The following is a 20829-nucleotide window of genomic DNA, read 5'->3' as shown; positions in this document are numbered from 1 at the left end:
ATGAATCCACCCAGCTCTCTACCGGAAGCTGTAAAAGAGGAATTGTATTCGATAGATGATGGTACGTTTTCCAGGCCTTTCCCTCCGTCAAATACATCTATTCTTCTCCTCTCACCTAGGATTCGTTATTAACTACATGTGGTAGCACTCGGCGAGCTGTTTGACAGGTTGCTAGACATTCTCGCAGACACGGACCAGTTCGGGCGCCAGGCAAGCGCAAGCATCTTTATCGTATACGCACACGACAGCGATATAGCGGGAAATGCTGGGGCGCAGTGCGTGCGAAGCCTCATCAAGTGGCTCCTTGTAATACGGTCTCGGCTTCTGTCTGACAAGTCACCACTGAGATGGCCTCGAGAAGGGGGAATTGCCGTCGCTCAAAACATTCTTTCCAACCAGTTTTGCCTGTTACCGCGTGGCGGTATTAACAGCAATACGGAAGAGGAAATCACCAGCGTTGACAAGGTCATACTATGCGGTTCAAATGTACTCAAAAAGTATTATGAGCACGCCTTCACTGATTCTTACGTCGACAGTATTGTGGCATGTTATGAGGAGGCACAAAACCGAAACATGCAGTCAAAAGACATTCAGGATAAAATCCGAACAATTGTCGAGAGTCATTGCAATAGCGATGGATTCCACCATGTGCTTACCGAACTTGCATTCCTCAAAATCAGAGGTTCAGCTTCTCCTGGAGACAAGGGCAATATCATTCCTGTCACACTTGGTGGAGATGAGATGAAATATCTATCATTCATCGATAAATGCGATCTGTTACTGAAGCTCGACTCCTCTCAAGGACCAGCTTCGCAGCATAAGTTGTTCTTTAATCTCCTTCGGCAGTTGTATACAAGCTCGCACGCACATACAGTCATCGATGCATTTCATCAATGCTATATAAATGCCAGTGAGCGCTTGAGGGGGCAGAAGACAATAACACAAAAGACGTTCAGGAAAATTGCTTACGCGGAGATTTTTAAGGCCCAAGATGTTGTGCTGAAGGTTTTCAAGACTGCAGTCCGTGATGAAGAGTGGATTCTGAGAGAGTGGCAGCAGCGAACTAAGAGTGGTCGGTATACTTTGATTGTCACCATAGGTTCATAACTAATGAATATGAAACAGCTCTCTCTCAACCGCCGAGATCATTGATTGGCTCCCAAAATTCCACGACGTTACAGATACCCACAGAGACAACTTGCAACAACGACAGGGTCAAACAGGAACCTGGATACTGGAAGATGAGAAATACCAGAAATGGAAGGAATCGGAGCCAGCAAGCTCTTCGGGATCGGCCGAGCAACTCGAAGCTAATAGACTTTGGTGTAACGGCAAGCGTGAGCCTACCAATGCAGCACGACTCTTTGACCCTAAGCTGACAGAGATCCTACAGCTGGTGCCAGCAAGACAATTATTAGGTAAGTAATAAGGGTTATTTATGTGTCACCCAGGACACGGACTAATATAAGAAAAACAAAAACAGCTCAATTATCATTGAGGATCTTAAAAAGCATATCCTCGATCCGTCAGTTGCCATGGCGTACGTATTTTGCAAGCACAGAGAGGATCAGACGGCCTCGAGCCTGATGCTGAGCTTGGTTGCGCAGCTTGCTCACCAGCATTACCGGCTTTCGTCAAATCTCACCGCTGTTGCGGCGACGTATAGAAACAGAAAGCCACCGGTGGCTCCCAATTTGATTGAATGCGAGGAAATGCTCGACGACGAGGTGCGCCAGTTTCAAAAGGTGTTTTTCGTCGTGGACGCTTTGGACGAGCGTCTCGATAACGATTATGCCTATCAGTTGCTGAGCATCCTTCAAAAGACCAAGGCCATTGTGCTCATCACATCTAGGGACGTGGGGTCGATCGGAGATTTTCTCGCAGGCGCAGATTCTATTCGGATCATGGCAAAACCGGATGATGTGAGGGCCTATCTCAACTCCCGTTGCATGGAACCACAGGCCTACAAACTTCGCCAAACCCTGCAAAAAAGCTTTATTCACCAATCGTTTATTGTAGAAGAAATCGTCTCAAAGGCGGATGGAATGTGAGATGTCTCTTCTATTCTTTTCCAACACTGACAAGGAGTGACTTCCTGACCGCTTCTCAACCAGGTTTCTACTCCCTCAAATGCACATGAATCTTCTCATCAATAAAGTAAAGCATTACCCAACCGCATTTACACTCAAGAGGGCTCTATGCATGTTGCCTCCTGAATTACACAAAACGTATGACAAATACATAGAGAGGATTCTCCAAAGCGACTCGGTCGAACATGCAAGCGATGTCCTTTCCTGGATCCTTTTTGCAAGGCAACACGTCGGCATAAAAGTGATTCAGGAGGCAATCTCACTGCAACACTGCGGCCGGATCGATAACCTGATCGACCGTAACGACCTGCTCGGATACTGCATCGGTCTCATCATGGAGAAAGGTCCATCAGGGGAGACTGTAGCGTTTGTACATCCGGACATGGAACGGTATTTTCGCGACCCCACAACTAGCGACAAGATCAAGGCCTGGTTTCCAAACGGCCAACAACGCATTGCGGACTCGTGCCTCCAATCCCTGCTTTTGGACCCGGAGGCTCAAGCCGACTCCCCATTGTGGAGCTATGCCGCCAAATACTGGGGTCACCATATCGAGGACAAATATGCAGAGCTCAAATCCTTGATTTCAGAGTACTTGTCACAGTCTGACAATGTCAGTCGTGCCATGAGATACGCGATGCAGCACCTGGGACTAGTACTCAGGGCCGAGATCTTCAAATTTGGCCAAACAAGGTTCGACTATCTGTGCCAACATCCAATTCCCTTGGCATGCTACGGATGCCACGCTGCAGCTTTTTTTGGAATCCAGGAGCACTTTTGGGCAGCGGAACAGCGTGAGATTGGCTGGACAGACAGCAACGGCTGGACTCCTATTTGGTGGGCTATACTGGGTGGACAGGACGCGATGGTGAAGCTGCTGCTCGAAAAGGGAGCCGAAACCAAAGGAACAAGCAACAAAAACATGCCACTCGTCATTTGGATGCTTGGAGTCCGAGACGGGCTCACTCGGGCGATTACATTCGACGACATGACAGTAGCAGGGCGGGCTACCATGGGCAACGTGTATTTATGGCCAGCCGATACCATCTCTTGCTTTGATGCCATGCAGAATTTCGGACCTCGCGCATTGCGAATTGCCACGCAAGAGAGTGCATCCGAGGTTATCAGGTCATTGGCCGGCGACGGGCTCAACGCTAGGGGTGTTGGTGGAAATTCCGTGCTGATGACCGCCGCAAGGCTCTGGCAATTTGATGTTGTGTGCCAACTCATTGATCAAGGCGCGGACATATCGCTGAAAACAATTCGGGATCAACGGCTTTGATCCAGGCGTTAAAGGATTGGAAAGTAAAGTCCAAAATCCGAAGCCTATACGTCAGTGGACAAGAACGAGTTAGGATTGGCCACTCCATCTTTATTTCCCCCAACGCAACGCTTGACCCCTATAGTTTCGGAAGGAGGGAAGCCATCATTGAGAAGACGTTGGTAAAGCTCATACCGAAGGACTTAAATGTCAATAGTGATGAAGGCCAAGAAGCACTACGCCGTGCCATTAGCAATAGGCATTCGCGTGTGGTCCGCGAGCTACTTGAAAGAGGAGCCGACCCGAATGCTCGAAACAAAGATGGTTACACACTGCTGGCATTGGCCTGCGAGCGACCAGTCATGGACATATTCTGCGTCTCCAAGCTGATATATCAAGGGGCCAGGCTGCATGTGGGAACCTTTGTGGCTGCAACAGCGCCTAGCGGCGCGGACGAAGAAATACTTGCATCCAAGACAAGCTCAACCATAAAGGTTCTGTCCCAGGACAATGCGGAGGGAAGCAAAGTTTTGCCAACAGAGTTTGAGACGATTGTACGCATGCTACTGGATAAGGGAGCCGACATTGATGCAGACGTTGGCGGGCAGACCGCTCTAGCCCTTGCCGCCAAGAATGAATACCTCACCCTCTTCAGGACGCTGCTTGCTGCAGGCGCAGACATTGGCCGAGTCGACGCTGATCTACTTGATCGACTGAGAAGCATGCTTATGCAAGAAGAAGGCGGCACAGGGGTGTATGGGCAAGCGTGTATGGGAACGTTGCAGGATTTCCAAACGCACGATTACTGCGTCCTCTTACTGAACTTTATGATTCCCCAATCAGTCGCTGATTCGCAAGAGATACATGGCATTAACAACACAAAGACCTTTGTTGGAGACATCTTTCAATTAAATAACCAATTGCGATTAAGCTGTGGTGTCAACGCGGAAGGGCCTCACAGCGTGCCGCAAAGGAAATGGACTGCGCAGAAAGAATATGATGGGCGAGTCAGAGAAAAATCTGATTGTGAACCAGTCGAGCTGCTAGCCATGATTGCAAGCGCTTTGGACAAGGTAGAAGTAAAACGGAGAGTCTGTAGGAGAGATGAATTCTGGGCGTTTGGAGGCTGGGGAAAGATTTCACAAATGACGTGCGACCTGAAGCATGGCATCAACTTTTGCCATTTTTACCGAGTTGATATATCGCGGATCCACGGGCATAACCACACACAAAGTCCCGATCCTCAGGGCCCAAGTTTCTCAGTTCCCATGGAGCCTACCCGGTCAAGAAATTATAGAACCCTTTAGGGTTGGGCTTAGAAAACAGACAGACTTCTGGATGTTTCCTAGAGTGTCGATTTGAAACAAGCAGCGGTTTGGTTATTTGCTCCTGAATAGCTTCCTCATCCGGCGTCACTTTTAGAAGGTTTGGGAAGATGGGATGGCTGATTTCTAGGTTTTTATACGAATAGATATAAAGAGTGGATTAACTCGTGTGTATCTGACTTTCTAGCCTAGATGGGTATATCTGTACTGGGTAAAGCACCTACTTAGGATAACGTAAATTGATTCATGCGATACGTGTCTGGGTCAATCGTACCAACCCCCAAGCACAGGATACGGAAAGAGAAGAAGAAGAAGAACAAATAATGGTAAAAGCCTTGAGCAGAGTATCCTTCTTTAGTCATACTTTGCCGTGCTTATGCTTCCGGAATGCCGCACCCAATGACCCCTTGCTGCAGTTTGCTATGCTAGACTAATAAAATCACAGCGATTATCAACAGCGATATACTCTGCGATTTCAGGCGTTTGCTTTTCCTTTAGGACCTCGGCGACAGTTTCGCACACCTTAATGCTCTTTAACAAAGCGGCTTGCCGTATTTTCCATGGCAGTAGAATCTTTTGGAGTATGTCCCATGCCGCAGGGTCGGTTTCCTCGTCATGGTCCATCCCCTGGCTGAATGATCTGAGCTGGCAGTTGACTTGACGTAGCTCCGTAGAGATGTCCCATTGGACGCTTTCGATGGCCTTTCCCACTTCGTCAGCTTTAGCCAAGTCGGTGCCGTCTGGGTTGCTAGAAGCACGTTAGTTATTGTAGCAAGGCAAGGTTGGTATGGGATCAACTTACAACTGCATGACTATAGCCATGGGGTCGAGGCGCATTTTCCATATATGCAGTTTGACTGCGGCATCAGAAACCGCGATGAGGCCGTGCTGGATATCATCACGCGCCCAGGCGCTGAGTTTGGCAAAGAGCTCATCGCAGACTATCTTGCAGTCTTGGAGCAGCTGGCGGCACTCTTGCAGCATTTCTTGTTCGTTCTTGGTGACGCGACTCAATGAGCCGTCGAAGCTCATACGCAGCGCTTCCAAGACTTGCCCGAACTCGCCAAGTTCTGCGTATAGCTGGATCAAGGGGTCACGTCTGTCTTGCAGCTTGACAATGAGGTTATAGAGTTGGGTGATGCTCGGCGCGGCGCCAGCAGCCGCAGCAACAACGCTCTTGTTCAGGATCATCAGGTCGATGGCGTCCATGGCGGGCAAGGCGTCGGTGGATGGATGAGAATTTGAGTCTGCCATGGTGAAGATGCGAGATGCTTGTCTCGTGGAGCAAGTTTGAAGCAAGTTGCGTTTGCCGGGCGAACTCTGCACCACCACAGGATTTGATCTCCAGCCACGTGTACAGTGGCACCTTGGGCAAAGTACTGAGATGCAAAAACTCCAAATGTCGAAAAAAAAAAATTTGAAATCGTAAAATTTATACAGTACATGTGTATTTCTCCTACTGGTGGTCACATATAGAGCTATCATGCTAGTACAAGGCTGAGATATGCCTTATTTATTAAGCAGCAGGATTACCACTTAAGCTCAAAGACTTAAATAACCTTAATTGAACAGGATGGCCTTGACTGAACACCAGGATGACCTTGATCAAATTAAATGACCTTGAAATGATTGAACAGGATCGCATCACGTGTCGGGAGCTGCATTCAATCACTGCGCAAAGCTGCAAAGCACATTTGCCACTCGAGGAGACTGCACTTGCAGCTTTCCTTGTGCTCATGGGACAAGGCTAACAAATTTGAAGCATTTGAGGATGGGAATAGCGCCTTTCGCCTCATATTCACAGAAAATCCTCTCAACAGCAGCGTCCAAAATCTCTCGTTTCTGCCTTTTTGGACATCTTCCACACTTTACTATAATGCCCTAGCTCTAGAATACAATTGCTCTTCGAGATGCTCTTTTGGGCGACTGTTCCGGACGTTATCAGGTACTTTTTCATGCGCTGCAGCCACGTCCGGCCAATGAGCCACGTGCGTTTAATGATTTGCTTAGAGTAGTGTCGAATCAAAGGCCTGAACCAAGAGATAGGCAAACGGGTCAGCTAAATTTTCATCTTGCTTGCTCTGGCTAGCCTGGATGCGGAAGCTCAAAGTGCCAACGTGTGGAGAAGGCCGCTGGACTTTTGGCAGGTCGTCGGTGCCAATGCAGCTATGGGCTTTGAATAGTCGGCGCGGTCTCAGAAAGCGTTTCAGCTCTACGAGATATAAGAGGGGTGGTTATGCGGATGTTGAGAAATCTCTCGGGCTGAGCAAAACTGCCTTTTGTCAAACTCACATCGACCATATTCCGAGTCAAAATGGCGTTGCGACATCTCGTCTTTGGAGCTGCGTGGGCCGGATCTGCGGTGGCAGCCTCAGTAACATGCGCATCTAATTTGCCGCTGAGTTGCCAGAATACCACCGCTGTCAGCAACACTTGCTGCTTCAACTATCCAGGCGGCCAGCTTCTTCAGACGCAGTTTTGGGACACCGACCCATCCACGGGCCCCAGCAACTCATGGACTGTCCACGGCCTCTGGTAAAACGCTCTTATCAGCACAATTGATGCGCCCGTTGGCTGTTTCACTAACTGTTCAATAGGCCAGATAACTGTGATGGAACCTTTCAGCAAAACTGCGACGCATCAAGAGCGTACACAAACATCTCAGCAATTCTCGCAAAATCAGCGCCGTCTACGCTTTCGTTTATGCAGACATACTGGAAAGATTACCAGGGCAACGACGAGAGCTTCTGGGAGCACGAGTTTGGCAAGCACGCTACATGCATCAGCACACTTGATCCGGATTGCTACACCAACTATCAGCCAACCCAGGAGGTTGGAGACTTCTTCACGCGAACCGTGACCTTGTTCCAAAGTCTCCCCTCGTATGACTGGCTTGCTGCTGCTGGTATTGTTCCTTCAAAAACCGCCACGTACACTTTGGCGGCCATCCAGGCTGCTCTCACGGCGCACCACGGCCACAACGTCGTCATCAACTGCGATAACGGCGAGCTGAATGAGCTTTGGTATCAGTTCAACGTCCGTGGATCTGTTCAAACCGGCACATTTACTCCTGTTGACCCCGTTGGCTCTGCTTCCACGTGTCCCAAGACTGGTATCAAATATCTGCCGAAATCCGGTAGCAGTGCGCCTACGACGACTTCCAAGACAGCTTCCAAGACGGCGTCGAGCACTAAAAGCTCTGGCGCGTCATCCACCAGCCCGCCGGGAGTTCTGTCCGGTAAAGGATACCTGTATGTCGATACTTCCAGCACGACCAGCGATGGGTTCCTGGTTAGCAGTGGTGCCTGGTATCGCGCTGGCGGCACTCCGGCCACCTACACTGCCACTCCGAACTCTGACGGTTCTACCTTTTCTCTCAGCTCAAGCAAGGGAAAGTGTGCCATTCTGAGCGACTCTTCTTTGAGCTGCGCCAGCTCAGTCTCTACTGCCAGCGGCTTTGCCTACGATGGCACGCACTTGACTTTCCAGGGATCGGCCAGCTTTTACGCAGCCGCAGTTCCAAGCGGACAAGCTCAAGGCACTGTCTTTGCAAGCACTCAGGCTGTGTCTCTGGCACTTGCATGGAATCCTCAATAAAGCTTTAGATAGGTTTACTGAGTACGCCGTATATGTAACGATTAGGCAAACGGTTAAGCAAAAAGAGATGAGTGCGTGACCAGATGATGGGTTATGACAAGAGACATAGTCATGGGCGAAAGATACACATGTTTTGGGACACTCGAATTGCTTAAGAGAGCATATAATGGAGTTTTCAAAGAGTCTTTTATTAGTACAAAGGAAAATGACGCACAGGCCTACATCAATATCAATAATTGCTAACAAATGAAATACACCCTCGGAGCCTTGCAGCCCAAATCGTAATAGGCATAAACAGCCTACATTCCAATAACACTAAGCTTGAATAATAGCAAGCTGCTGATAAAATGAATCAAAATTCATTCATCCATAGCATGCTTCGATGGTACAGGCATGCCAAACTGGTGGAATGCCCTTTTCCAAAACTTCTTCTCGGCATTGGTCCGATACCTTGCTGGCTCATACTTGATAAGCGCAGGAAAGAATTCTTGCATGAGGGCAACTCCAGCTTTAGGAAAGACCTTTTCCAACTCTCGAATAGCACCACGGACCCCAGGGGTTGCTTCATAGTCCAGCGGCTGTTGCCACTGTCCAGTTGTATCGTCCAGGTCCTCATCAGAAGTCTCATCATCATGCGGCACCTCGAACCCGAGCCCGACAATGGATGGCCGCGGCTGGTACGGTTCGATGCTTATATTGAAGGCGCTGGCTGGTCTCCTCGCGACGCTGGCGTAGATGTTCTGAATCATGCCAATGCCGCCAATGAGCACCAGGAACCACGTATTCTGCTGCAGCCCGGAGACAACAACAAACAGAAACCCCCAGAGCACGGCGAGGATTCCCAGCAACCAGGGCGTCTCGGCCAGTGGCGCGGACGAGGCCGTCGCCAACGACTCGAGATCCCAGGCAGTGCCGTTGCCGAAAAAGACCATGGCGTGCCGGTGGCCGTTGCCGCGCGTCAGGCACACGACCTTGTTCTTGTCTTTCTTCTCAGTGCTGCCGGGCTTGTTCAGTCGACGGCCAGCCCATTTCTCGAGATTCCACTGCCGCAGGCTCCCCGTCAGGAGCGCAAAGATGGTACCACAGGCAGTGATGAGAAAGATGCTCCAGTCACCGTCTTGGATCCATGGTATCATGGATATTTCGAGCTGGGCGATAATGGCCAGCCATCCCAGGACCCAGACTCGGTCAATCTGCGGCTTCTCATTCTCCTGCATCTTAAATATATCTATGCGAAGAGACACCGTCTTCCCGGTAGCATCCAAGTTTGCATATTCAGGCCCAGGGTTTTCCTCCACCGCCAGCTCATGGTCGCGGAGAATTCGTCCGAGTATCCAGGAGCGATTGGTCCGGCCATATCCAGAGGAGCAGTTGATGACTGAGGAAGGGCAGTCCGGCTCTGATGGCATAAGCTGTTTGTCACCCAGCACCGACGCCAATGATTTGAAAGCGTAACCAACCCAGCCAAACGAGAATGCAACGGGCGTGAGGTACAGTCTGGGCCAGTTTTGGGAGGGCTGAACGTAGACTCCAAAGAGTTGGGCAATGGCGTGCTGGACAATGTCTCCGCCAAGTACGAATAGCAGAAGGAGGATGTTACTCGGGTTCTGCCATTGAATGGCGAGCTGCGTCGTGATATCCATGGGTGATGCTCTATCAGTCGTGTGTTTGTTTGCAACAAGGAAAGCGGTGGTGAGCCTAATTGATACGTTGGTCTTTGACGCCTTTATTTATGCTCTTCAGCCATGGGGAGGGCGTGACTTGCCCGGTGCCACAAATGCATCACTTGGATTCCTGCTTGCCTGCTATGACCAAAGTCCGTGCTGCCCACTCAAAGCGTTCATGGTGGTGAACGAAGCGGCTGCGCCAATCAGGGCAATCCAATTTGAACAAAGCCGCCTAGTTTGAGTCGTCAGCGGGTTGAACATGGTCAGCAGGATAGTTTGGAACCACCCATTTTGAATAAGCCGCCTACATGTAGTGTGAACATGATTAATAGGATAGTGTGAACAGGGCCGCCAATTTGAAACCGCCAGCTACTATAATTGCAAATAGCCTGCTCTATCAAATTGAACAGTATCGTTGAAATTCGCCTCAGGTAGGCCGTTTGAACAGAGACACTAGGCAGGCAGACAGGTAAGTTACCTTTTGCTTCCACCGCATTCTCTTCTTTCGCCGTTTGCGGCCACTTTCCTCTATAACCAAGTTTATGTCATTATGCAACCAAAAACAAAGCCTCCTTTTGTACCAAGTGTACCAAGTCCCATTAGAGCGTTATGCAGTAGCAGGCGACATGAATAAAAAGAATGGCGTTAAGAGATAGTACACAGTTTGGGCGGGGCGTTGGAAGATACATAAAGCATAAAGCAACTTTATTTTACATCAAAAAACAACGCTAGCACCTCCGCAAATCTGCTTTGTAGCTTTGCTCCATCACTGAACACAACTCTCAACACGTGACGTGAATTGGTGACTCGGATGCAGAAAACATGTAAGTAGCTAGACGAGGGACTGAACAAAGGTAAGAGAGACATAGGAGGGCCTGTTGGATCCAAAGTACGTCCACCCAAGGAAAATGCCTTAAGAAGCACAACCATTCTCGTCGAGATCGCTGCTTTAGTGCCAAATCTCAGAAATCTCAGTTGCTAACCTACCTATACACCAACGCTCTGCCTGCTATGGACGTCCAAGACCTTATAAACCTGGGCAAGAAAGGCACTACTCCGAGCATTAAGCAAATTTGCGGCCTTATTAAGCCTTTCAAAAGCAAGTTTGAAGCCTTGAGTAGCTTATACGATGGCCTTGATGTTCTCGAGCAAGAGGTTAAAACAATTCAAGAGAATAAGGATGGATTCTTAAGTCGTGGTACAAAAGACCAACAGCAATTGCTAGAAGAATGCCACCACTTACTCAAAGTGTCTGAAATCGTCTGCAGTGGGCTTTATGACGAATTCAAGGGCCTCATGCAGCATTCGGCCATTTGGGACGGAGTGCTACAGGGCCAAATCCAGGACAGGATCAATCAAAATACTCTCGGCCCAGTCCAACTGCGTATTTGGTCAATGAGGCTTGGCCTTATGGTTAAATTTATGCAATTGTAAGTTGATCTTATACTGAGCTTTGGTGCAATAACTCATGTATTTCTTAGTAATTCATACAGAACCACCTCGTATAAACGTATAGTGGAAAGGACGATCAAAGAGGTTCAAGCCGGATTGAGGTCTATAGACCCGGAATTTGCTCGACTACAATCACAGGAGTTTTCAAAAGTCATAGAAATATGCGAAATTGCTACTGAGGCCGTAAAAGAAAAGCAAGAACCGGCAATCGCAGAGAATGTTGCGGCAGAAAATGACTCTGATATCACTCCAGCACTGCAAACTGCAGCAAAGTCTCCTTGGATAAGGCAACCTAAAGCATGAGCATGTTATAGTATGACTAAAGAGTGCTCTGTTGAAGACGTTCATCACTATTGTTTGCCTTGCCTATGGAACGATACGATTGACTCAGTCGTGTGTCGCATTTATCAATTTACGTCATCTTGGGGAATTTATAGACTACGGACATCTAGATCAGGAGGTCAGATAAACACAAAACTGGGCTTATAATTTCCTGCAACGCATGAATGACCAAGGGGGGGCCCTGGCTTATTCTCTTACTGTAATTAGAAACTTGTATTCCTGAAGCTACATCACTTTTGCCTTCTTTAGGAGTTAGTTAGTACCAAGTTCATCGTTATACCTTTCAATTACAGATTTATCTAGCCAATAAGCCACTGTAACTTTACATTTAGTATTGAAACTCTTGACCAACGAGCTTTTCGCTTAGTTTCCAAAGACGATCCGCTTCTATAGTGCTTGTAGCCCATGGCTTAACGGTATTCGTATACGGATCCGCGACATGCGAATCTTCCAAATATGCGCCGTTTTGCTCTAATGAGTATCGTTAGTAGTTGCTCAGGAACGTATGGAGCGAGACAAAGGCGCATACCATTCAGACTCGGTTCGAAAGCCGCGTAAATGTGCGTGGCCACTCCTCTCTCCGGAGACTTCCACTTGAAATCGGCCCATCCCTCAGCATTTCCAAGCGACTTATCGACCGCAGCTACAAGAAATCATTAGATGCCGTAGACGAAATTAGGCCGCAGACAGAACTTGCCTAATCCAGCCAACTCTACTGAAAAGTCAAGATGCGCGCCCAAACTCGTGCTTATCACGCCTGGATGGAGGCTGAAGGCTGTTAATCCGTGTTTAGGCCCCAACTTCTCGGCCAAAGAAATCGCCATCAGCATGTTTGCTGTTTTTGATTGGCCATATGCGCGCCATCTGTTGTACGTTTCGCCGTTCTAGAGTATAGTCAGTTAGCCATTACTCTATGACAGCTTCGGCATATACAAACACTAAAGTTGTAGTCGGCCCATCGGATCGGACTGAGACGGTGACCATCGCTGGAAACATTGACGACACGGGGAGATTTCGAAGCCAAGAGCTTTCCCATGATAAGATTTGTAAACAAAAAGTGACCCAAATGATTGCTTGCAAACTGCGTCTCGTATCCATCCACTGTTAGCGAGAAATCGGTCGCCATTAACCCGGCATTATTTACGACGACATCAATAACAGGGGTGTGCTGCCAAGAGTTGACAGTGGCCGCAGCCTCTCGAACAGCGGCTAAGGAACTAAGATTAAGCTGCAGAGTATAGACTTTGATGTCGGGATAGGCGGCTTGAATTGCGCTGGCGGTTTTTTGTGTTCTTTCTTCGTTGCGACCAGCAAGAATCAGCGTTGAGGGCTGAGCTTTGGCGACTGTCTCAACAAAGAAACCTCCCAAGGTACCGGGGGAGACGCCGGTGGTCAGGATGACCTTTCCCTTGATCTCTCCAGAAAGATCTTTAACGAGGTCATCGCCTGTAGTATCGGTTGTGTATGCACGCATTTCGACTTCGAAAAATTCACTTTATAGGAGTATGTAGCGGCTATAGCCATACGGGAAGGAAACGGAACATCAAGTAATTTATATCAAGACTTTTTTGTTGACCTATTTCGTGGTTGATACAACATCGCATCACTAATTACGGAGATAGTGTGCGATCCAAGAAACAGCCACTGTGCAATTGCCCCTAACGCCGGTGATATTCCGGTGTTAGGCATGAATAAAGTCCGGCACGCATATGGCGACATTCGATGTGTCTATAGAGACTTTAAGATACGCGCGTGGTACAATAACGTGCTGGAATAAGTTGTAAAGTAAAGACAGTTTCTATAACTTTTGCGAAACCAACAAGCTCAACTGCAGCTGACAGTGAAAATGCGGCGCAAATTATGGTGCTGATATCTAATCAATAATTCACAGCTAACTAACGAAAACAAAAGCGCTAGCGAAGTCAAGGATTATAATAAGCCTATTCAACTTATACATAGCATTTGCAAATCTGATTCAAGGGCCAACTGCTACACAAAAGGGCTGGAATCGACACCAGCAAGTGCAGTCCGAAACAGATTCTTCTCCAGAATCTCCTGCTTCCGGCCGATAAGCTGCTCACAGTCCCAGTTGACCCAGACAAAACGCCCAGCTAAGAAGCTAGCCTCATCAGAAGCCAGCCACGCAGTGAAGTCGCCAGTCAGTGCAGCCTCAGTAACAGCCAGCGTTTCGATTATGCCGGCTTTATGGCCCATGTCAGTTTCCACAGCGCCGGGATGAACGGAGATGAAGCGAGCAACTTCCTGTGGAACGTCGTGGGAAGCAACTTCCAGCCAGCGAGCAAGAGCAGCTTTACTTGAGGCGTAGGCGCTAAGGGAAGGCATGTCGAACGAGTAGGCGGCGATGGTGTTGAGGGTAATGATGACGCCAGGGCCAGTCTTGGGAGCCTTGATTTGTCGATGCTTGAGGTAGGTCTGAGTTACAAGGACTGTGCCAAAGACATTGATTGTATAGCCTGACCACCACTCGTCGAGATCGGCATCTTGGAATTTTTCTGGAACGGGCATGTATCCAGCGTTATTGACGAGAACGTCAGGAGAGTCAACGAGGCTTTCAAAGAGCCTTTTGACATCACCTTTGGATGAAATGTCGGCGGCAATGGCCGTGAAGCGCGTGGCAGGAAACTCTGCAGCGAGCTTCTCAGCGCTGGCCTTGATCCGAGTCTCGTTGCGGCCCACGATGATGATATGAGAAGACTTTCGGGCAGCAAAGGATCGACACATGTCAACACCCATGCCGTGTCCGCCTCCAGTGATTAAGATGGTCTTGCTGCTATAGTCGAGACGCTCGAGGGCGGCAGTAAGAGCAGCGTAGGGAGCCAGATGAAGTTCCATTTTTATTGTTAATGCTTTAGAGTTTCCGAGAGTAGGTGAAGAAAGATTGATACAATGATGCTTTATGATCCAATGGTGATCTATTACATGTTTTAATCGTTGATTACAAGACTGTATATATACTCTTATCGAAGATGCTGCCTCTTGGGCAACCAGTCGTGGGGACGCTTATCAAGCGTTTTGCCTGGCCTGCAATTCCGACACTGCCTTTGTCGAGATAGAGCCAGTGCCGACTTCTAAAGTTGTAGAAACTCATGTATCAAGCTAAGGATTCAGCCAACTCTAGTCTCCATCGCTAATGAAAGCTCGGAAGAAAATGATCATGTAATGCACCAGCATTTCCGAAGCTCCATTACTTAACACGGTTATATAAGCAGTGTCGGAATTATAGACTCGGTAGGACACTTGATAAGCCGTCCCTAAACTACTTTCACTATGAATCCTGTAATTTCAGCCTCCTTGGCATCTTGTAACTCTCCTATATGCCCCATTCAGCCCTGTAAATAGACTAGAAAAGGCAATCATACACAGGTCGCAAGACGCATTTTGTAAGAGAAGCAGGCTCATGGAAACTTTTTGCGGGTCTGGAAAGGATCTGCCGAGATGGGCTTGCGGCTCGGATTCACAATTACAAGGTTAAAGACATATCTCTGCATATTATGTATGTAAAAAGAGCTGTCCTGTATTCAGCAGCGGACGCTATAGCGTTCTGGAACCATTGCCCGAATAGGTTGCTGCAAGTTTTTGCGATCGGCAGGTTATAGCGGGGCGGTCATTATAAAGATAGCCTTAGAGTTTGCTGCTGTAGGGTTACTTTTTGCGAGGATAGTAGTGATTCGGAGGGATACGAGACCATAGCTGTGAAGAAAGAAAGTTGCCACTTGACATTTTGAGCATTGATAACTTATCAATTGCTTATTAATAACTGCTATAATCTCCTGAAACTTCATTTTATTAAATTAATCATTACAGGCTTTGAATGCAAATCAATCTGGCCGCTCAACATCTTCATACAGTCGTCTTCAATTGTTACACTCAATTCCTCTATACTTTGACACTGTGTGCAGCCACATTGCTTGAAGCCTTTTCAACTTGCTGCACCTCGCCAAGCTCGATGGCTTTTGCGCCCATATCCTCATGGTGCACGGCTTTCTCAACCGCCATGACTGCCTGATCGGCCAGGGTTTTATCCTCAAACACTAAAAGAACAATTAGTATGCGAAAACCCAAGTATGTTGTGGAAAAGTACAGCAGGACACGTGGGACAAGTAGTAGGCGTGACTTACAAAAGGTGAGTTCCTCCAAAGTTCGACCAGCTGTCTCAGGGAACAGGAACCAGACGAAAACAATCTCAAAGGCCAGCCAGCAGCAATAGACAATCAACCACCTCCAGCTAATGTTTTGCAAGCCAATCGGGTTCACAAAAGTGGCAAAGAATCCAGCAAGTCGCCCAAACAGCTGGAACACGGAGATTCCCTTGGACCGCTCGACGTATGGCCACAACTCAACCATGTATGTATACGTGAGCGCGTTGTAGCCAATGTTGTAACAAGGCTGGTACGCAAAGATGAAGAAGATGGTGGCTGCACCGGCAGCTTTGTTGGGGATACCAAGCTCATTGCCCTTGATACTCTGCTGCATTGTCACAGTCCAGCAGATGTAGACAACGAGCAAGCTAATCGTGCACGTAAGGTACATTGTTCGGCGGTTGAAACGGTTGACGAGCAGAGACACAGTGACACCGGCGAACAATGACCAGCAGGCTATGGCAACGTTGATCTTCTGCTTGAAAACAGAGTCTGTCTGCCCAATCATTGCTAGGAGATCGCCCAGATAATATGAGATGAGAGTATTGCCGGACCACTGAGTAAACAAGCCGAGGAACGATGAAATCAGCGTTCGTCGCCTCATGCCTGCCGTCTCGACGAGGGAGAGCCAGCTCTTCTTGGATGATTCAACCTCAAGCTCAATGGTGGCCTCAATCTGTGCCATCTCTGCATGGACAAACTCAGAGTCTCGGTCGCCCTCGGCATGATACTTGATCAGAATTTCATTGGCCTCTTCGCTGCGGCCTTTTGTAACAAGCCACCGAGGGCTTTCGGGCAGGAGGAAGACGAATGTAATCTGCAGAATGGAGGGGACCATCTGCAGTAAAGAAGGTATACGCCATCCCCAGTTGCTGGGAATGCTGTTCGTGCCGAACGTGATGCCAGCGGCGACAATCTGGCCGATGAAATACGAAACGTTGAACAAGGAGGTGAGGATCGCTCGCTCTTTCGGGTAGCTGAGTTCACCGATCAAGGACGAGCCGGACACGATGCAAGTCGGAATTCCAAAGCCGAGGATGATTCGAGCGACGATGTACATGGCAACTATTCACATGTATCATTAGAAGACATATATATGCCAAGTGATGTCAAAGTCAGCTTACCGTGCTGAGAAAATCCTTGAATCAGTGCTCCTATAATCATGATGACTGAGCCTCCCACGATGGACCATCGTCTACCATATTTGTCGTTGACCATTGGGATAAAGGGAAGAGATAGAATCGCTCCAAGAGAGTACGCTGCGGCAATGATGCCCTTGAGGGATCCTTGTGGGTTATCAAAGTCTTCATGTCGGTCAGCAGGCGTGCCCTAACAGGAGAAGAGAAAGGGGCTCATACAAGTCACCCACGAAGGGACAATTTGAAGAGCGTTAATCATCTGGGAATCGAATCCAGACGTGAGTTCGATTCCCATACATGCCGGAAAGAGGATCAGGTAGAGATATCTCAGGTTTGGCTTCCTGTACCACCCGACCTTGTCCTCATTCGCGATAATGGTCACGACGGGCTCTGAAGCCCCCGTCGCTTTGGTATCCGGCTTGAGAAAACCCATGGTGCCTGTCCGTGCTATAATGAACAGGTTGATTGACAGAAGTGATGACCCGGAAGACTTTCACGAGAATTCATGCTCCCTTTTATCTAAAGACTCTGGTTCTGACAACCGCCACGAAAGTGAGCCCATGACCAATTTCTGGCAAAATATCGAACAATCCACCAGTCATGACTTTGCCAAGACGAGCTAGCCTGGTGCGAGCTGCGCCAAGGGTTTGGTCGCTCGCTAGTAGTTTTCTTCCCCTCAAAATCGCGGAGTAAGTCTGGGGTACTCGTCGGGGAGACTCCCCGCGGCTATTTGAAGTCTATGGCGAGACTTTAAGCTCGTAACCCCACAGTCAGCTTAAAGTCGGTAAGCTTTTGGGTGGTATTTCTCCGTACATGAGCATACATTAGTCTTCTGCATGTGGTAATTTCCATCTGGTTAGTTTGCGTTGGGGCGAGACTGGGCCGCCCCTCCATGGGGAGCGTCCGCGGTTCCCAGTTTAAACGTGCGTCTTAAACTGGATACCCAAATGTCCCGAAAGTAATCAGCATTTATAACAACTGTAATTTTCTCTCTTCTCTAGTTGTCTTTTCCTCTTCGGCTTGAGTACTTTTCTCTTCCGCGGTCCCTAGACAAGGTACAGCAATCATCTCACCATGGGCGAGTGGCAACCAGAGGCGAAAATGAACTTTGACGTCGAGACTGTCCTGTCTCAACTAACACAAAACGAGAAAATCGCGCTTCTGTCCGGTAAATTTCTCGAGTATCGACCTAGCGAATCCTGTTGCTAATTTGGGAATAGGCATTGACTTCTGGCACACATTTCCCATCCCAAAGCACAATGTGCCATCCATACGCTTTACCGATGGCCCAAATGGCATCCGCGGCACAAAATTCTTTGCTGGAGTGCCTGCTGCGTGCTTACCGTGCGGAACAGCACTGGCAGCCACTTGGGACAAGCCGCTGTTGAAGAGAGCTGGAAAGCTCTTGGGAGATGAATGCATCGCCAAAGGCGCTCACTGCTGGCTTGGGCCGACCATTAACACGCCCAGATCGCCGCTGGGTGGCCGTGGCTTTGAGTCGTTTTCGGAAGACCCGTATCTTTCTGGCATACTTGCTGCTTCCATGATTCTTGGCTGTGAAAGTACAGGTGTTACTTCCTGCGTGAAGCACTTTGTAGGCAACGACCAAGAGCATGAGAGACGAGCGGTGGACTGCCTCATTACTCCACGGGCTCTGCGAGAAGTATATCTGCGGCCGTTTCAAATCGTGGCCCGAGACGCCAAACCAGGCGCCATGATGACTTCCTACAACAAGGTAAACGGCCGTCATGTCGCCGACAGTGAAGAGATGCTTCAACAAATCATTCGATCAGAGTGGAAGTGGGATCCGCTCATTGTAAGCGACTGGTACGGAACTTATACCACGATTGATGCCATCAAAGCTGGTCTTGATCTCGAGATGCCCGGTGTTTCAAGATATCGGGGCAAGTACATCGAATCTGCTCTGCAGGCACGTCTCCTCAAGATGTCAACCATTGATGAGAGGGCTCGAAGAGTGCTGAAGTTTGCTCAAAAGGCTGGCGAGCTGAAAGTCTCCGAGGTAGAGAGAGGGCGCGATTTTGCAGAAGATCGCGCTTTAAATCGTCAAGTTAGCAGCAGCAGTATCGTTCTTCTCAAAAACGATGACTCTCTGCTGCCTCTACCCAAAACAGCAGGCAAAATAGCGCTTATTGGTTCCCATGTGCGGTTACCCGTCATCTCTGGAGGCGGCAGTGCCTCGTTATTGCCCTATTACTCAGTTTCTCTATATGATGCCGTCGCAGAAGCCCTACCAAACGCCTCCATCACTCACGAAGTGGGTGCCTACGCACACCAAATGCTTCCTGTCATCGAAGCAATGATCCACAACGCGATAATCAAGTTCTACAATGACCCTATTACTCTTGTCGACAGACAGCTTCTCGGAACAGAAAACGTTTCTTCAACATCCTTCCAGCTCATGGACTACAACGCCATCCCAACACTAAACAGAGGCATGTTCTGGGGCACATTGCTCGGAGATTTTATTCCAACTGCAACCGGCACATGGGACTTTGGTCTCAGCGTTTTCGGCACTGCAGATTTATACATCGACGATGAACTTCTCATTGACAACACCACGCACCAGACCCGAGGAACTGCTTTCTTTGGAAAGGGAACTATGGAAAAGATTGGATCAAAGGAGCTTGTAGGCGGCAAAACATACAAGCTGCGTCTTGAGTTTGGCTCCGCCAACACCACGAAGATGGAAACCACAGGCATGGTCAACTTTGGAGGCGGAGCCGTCCATCTTGGTGCTTGTCTAAGGGGGGATCCTCAGGAGATGATTGCTCGAGCCGTTCAAGCAGCATCAGAAGCAGACTACACCATTATCTGCACGGGACTGAGTGGCGAGTGGGAGTCTGAAGGCTTTGATCGCCCACACATGGATCTACCGCCGGGCGTTGACGATATGATCTCCCAAGTTCTCGACGCTGCGCCAAACGCCGTAGTTGTCAACCAATCGGGAACTCCAGTCACCATGGCCTGGGCACACAAAGCGAGAGCCATTATTCAGGCGTGGTATGGCGGCAACGAGACTGGCCATGGAATCTCTGATGTGATCTTTGGCGCCGTCAGCCCCTCAGGGAAGCTGCCTCTGTCGTGGCCAGTTGATGTGAAGCACAATCCGGCATATCTCAACTATGCCAGTGTTGGTGGTCGAGTCTTGTATGGAGAGGATGTGTTTGTTGGGTACAGGTTTTACGAGAAGACGGGGAGGGAGGTGTTGTTTCCATTCGGGTAAGACTCCAAGGCTGCTTTACATGTTTCTTCATTGCTAATCCAACTCTGCTGTAGACATGGACTCTCCTACGCGACTTTTGAGCTTTCAGACTCTGAAGTCAAGACAGTTCCCGAGGTACTTCGACCAGGCCATTCCAGTGTAGCGGTAGTAAAGATTAAAAACACCAGCAAAATCGCCGGTGCCCAAGTTCTCCAGCTATACATTTCAGCTCCCGACTCACCAACACACCGACCAACAAAAGAATTGCACGGATTTGAAAAGGTGTTCCTAGAAGTAGGTGAAGAGAAGGAGGTGCGGATTGCCATAGACCAGTATGCCACTAGCTTCTGGGACGAGATTGAGAGCATGTGGAAGAGCGAAGAGGGGACTTATGACGTTTTGGTTGGGACGTCGAGCCAGGAGATTCTGGGCAGGGGGGAAGCTGATTGTGCCTGAGACTCGGTTCTGGCTTGGATTGTAGATACAATAATAGACTGTAAGAACGGTATTTGCAGGATGAAGGGCATAAATGGGGGATAATATTCAGGGATACAGTGATACAAATAGAGTCTT

The 20829-nt window shown here is 48.8% G+C and overlaps 9 protein-coding genes across 9 annotated transcripts; 4 read left to right on the top strand and 5 right to left on the bottom strand.

Annotated features, from left to right (window-relative positions):
- Positions 1 to 4658, top strand: TrAtP1_002521 (uncharacterized protein; the record flags this gene model as incomplete). Its single annotated transcript, XM_066111498.1, has 7 exons — positions 1 to 61; positions 146 to 1076; positions 1126 to 1337; positions 1394 to 1418; positions 1484 to 2047; positions 2115 to 3306; positions 3378 to 4658. The coding sequence occupies 7 exons, from the start codon at positions 1 to 3 to the stop codon at positions 4656 to 4658; spliced, it is 4266 nt and encodes a 1421-aa protein (XP_065967574.1).
- Positions 4659 to 5045: 387 nt separating this feature from the next.
- On the bottom strand, positions 5046 to 6073 carry TrAtP1_002520 (uncharacterized protein). Its single transcript, XM_014085333.2, has 2 exons — positions 5479 to 6073; positions 5046 to 5424 (listed from the first exon to the last, which is right to left on the bottom strand). Exons 1-2 carry the CDS (start codon positions 5928 to 5930, stop codon positions 5097 to 5099), a joined length of 780 nt encoding a protein of 259 aa, XP_013940808.2. The 5' UTR covers positions 5931 to 6073; the 3' UTR covers positions 5046 to 5096.
- A 762-nt stretch (positions 6074 to 6835) lies between these two features.
- On the top strand, positions 6836 to 8535 carry TrAtP1_002519 (uncharacterized protein). The gene is made up of 2 exons (XM_014085334.2): positions 6836 to 7211; positions 7274 to 8535. The coding sequence occupies exons 1-2, from the start codon at positions 6991 to 6993 to the stop codon at positions 8271 to 8273; spliced, it is 1221 nt and encodes a 406-aa protein (XP_013940809.2). The 5' UTR covers positions 6836 to 6990; the 3' UTR covers positions 8274 to 8535.
- A 97-nt stretch (positions 8536 to 8632) lies between these two features.
- On the bottom strand, positions 8633 to 9916 carry TrAtP1_002518 (uncharacterized protein; the record flags this gene model as incomplete). The annotated part of the gene is made up of 1 exon (XM_014085335.2): positions 8633 to 9916. The coding sequence occupies one exon, from the start codon at positions 9914 to 9916 to the stop codon at positions 8633 to 8635; it is 1284 nt and encodes a 427-aa protein (XP_013940810.2).
- A 1035-nt stretch (positions 9917 to 10951) lies between these two features.
- Positions 10952 to 11695, top strand: TrAtP1_002517 (uncharacterized protein; the record flags this gene model as incomplete). Its single annotated transcript, XM_066111497.1, has 2 exons — positions 10952 to 11370; positions 11434 to 11695. The coding sequence occupies 2 exons, from the start codon at positions 10952 to 10954 to the stop codon at positions 11693 to 11695; spliced, it is 681 nt and encodes a 226-aa protein (XP_065967573.1).
- A 308-nt stretch (positions 11696 to 12003) lies between these two features.
- TrAtP1_002516 (uncharacterized protein) lies at positions 12004 to 13315 on the bottom strand. The gene is made up of 4 exons (XM_014085337.2): positions 12672 to 13315; positions 12432 to 12618; positions 12264 to 12377; positions 12004 to 12205 (listed from the first exon to the last, which is right to left on the bottom strand). Exons 1-4 carry the CDS (start codon positions 13206 to 13208, stop codon positions 12063 to 12065), a joined length of 981 nt encoding a protein of 326 aa, XP_013940812.2. The 5' UTR covers positions 13209 to 13315; the 3' UTR covers positions 12004 to 12062.
- Positions 13316 to 13365: 50 nt separating this feature from the next.
- TrAtP1_002515 (uncharacterized protein) lies at positions 13366 to 14668 on the bottom strand. The gene has a single exon (XM_014085338.2). It carries the CDS (start codon positions 14585 to 14587, stop codon positions 13724 to 13726), a length of 864 nt encoding a protein of 287 aa, XP_013940813.2. The 5' UTR covers positions 14588 to 14668; the 3' UTR covers positions 13366 to 13723.
- An 888-nt stretch (positions 14669 to 15556) lies between these two features.
- Positions 15557 to 17017, bottom strand: TrAtP1_002514 (uncharacterized protein). Its single transcript, XM_066111496.1, has one exon. It carries the CDS (start codon positions 16952 to 16954, stop codon positions 15632 to 15634), a length of 1323 nt encoding a protein of 440 aa, XP_065967572.1. The 5' UTR covers positions 16955 to 17017; the 3' UTR covers positions 15557 to 15631.
- Positions 17018 to 18046: 1029 nt separating this feature from the next.
- TrAtP1_002513 (uncharacterized protein) lies at positions 18047 to 20823 on the top strand. The gene is made up of 3 exons (XM_014085231.2): positions 18047 to 18201; positions 18254 to 20273; positions 20331 to 20823. The coding sequence occupies exons 1-3, from the start codon at positions 18108 to 18110 to the stop codon at positions 20710 to 20712; spliced, it is 2496 nt and encodes an 831-aa protein (XP_013940706.2). The 5' UTR covers positions 18047 to 18107; the 3' UTR covers positions 20713 to 20823.
- The last annotated feature ends 6 nt before the right edge of the window (positions 20824 to 20829 follow it).

The sequence above is a fragment of the Trichoderma atroviride genome, chromosome 1 (assembly GCF_020647795.1).
Source record: "Trichoderma atroviride chromosome 1, complete sequence".
Taxonomy (NCBI): domain Eukaryota; kingdom Fungi; phylum Ascomycota; class Sordariomycetes; order Hypocreales; family Hypocreaceae; genus Trichoderma; species Trichoderma atroviride.
This window is presented reverse-complemented; position numbering and strand designations above follow the sequence as displayed.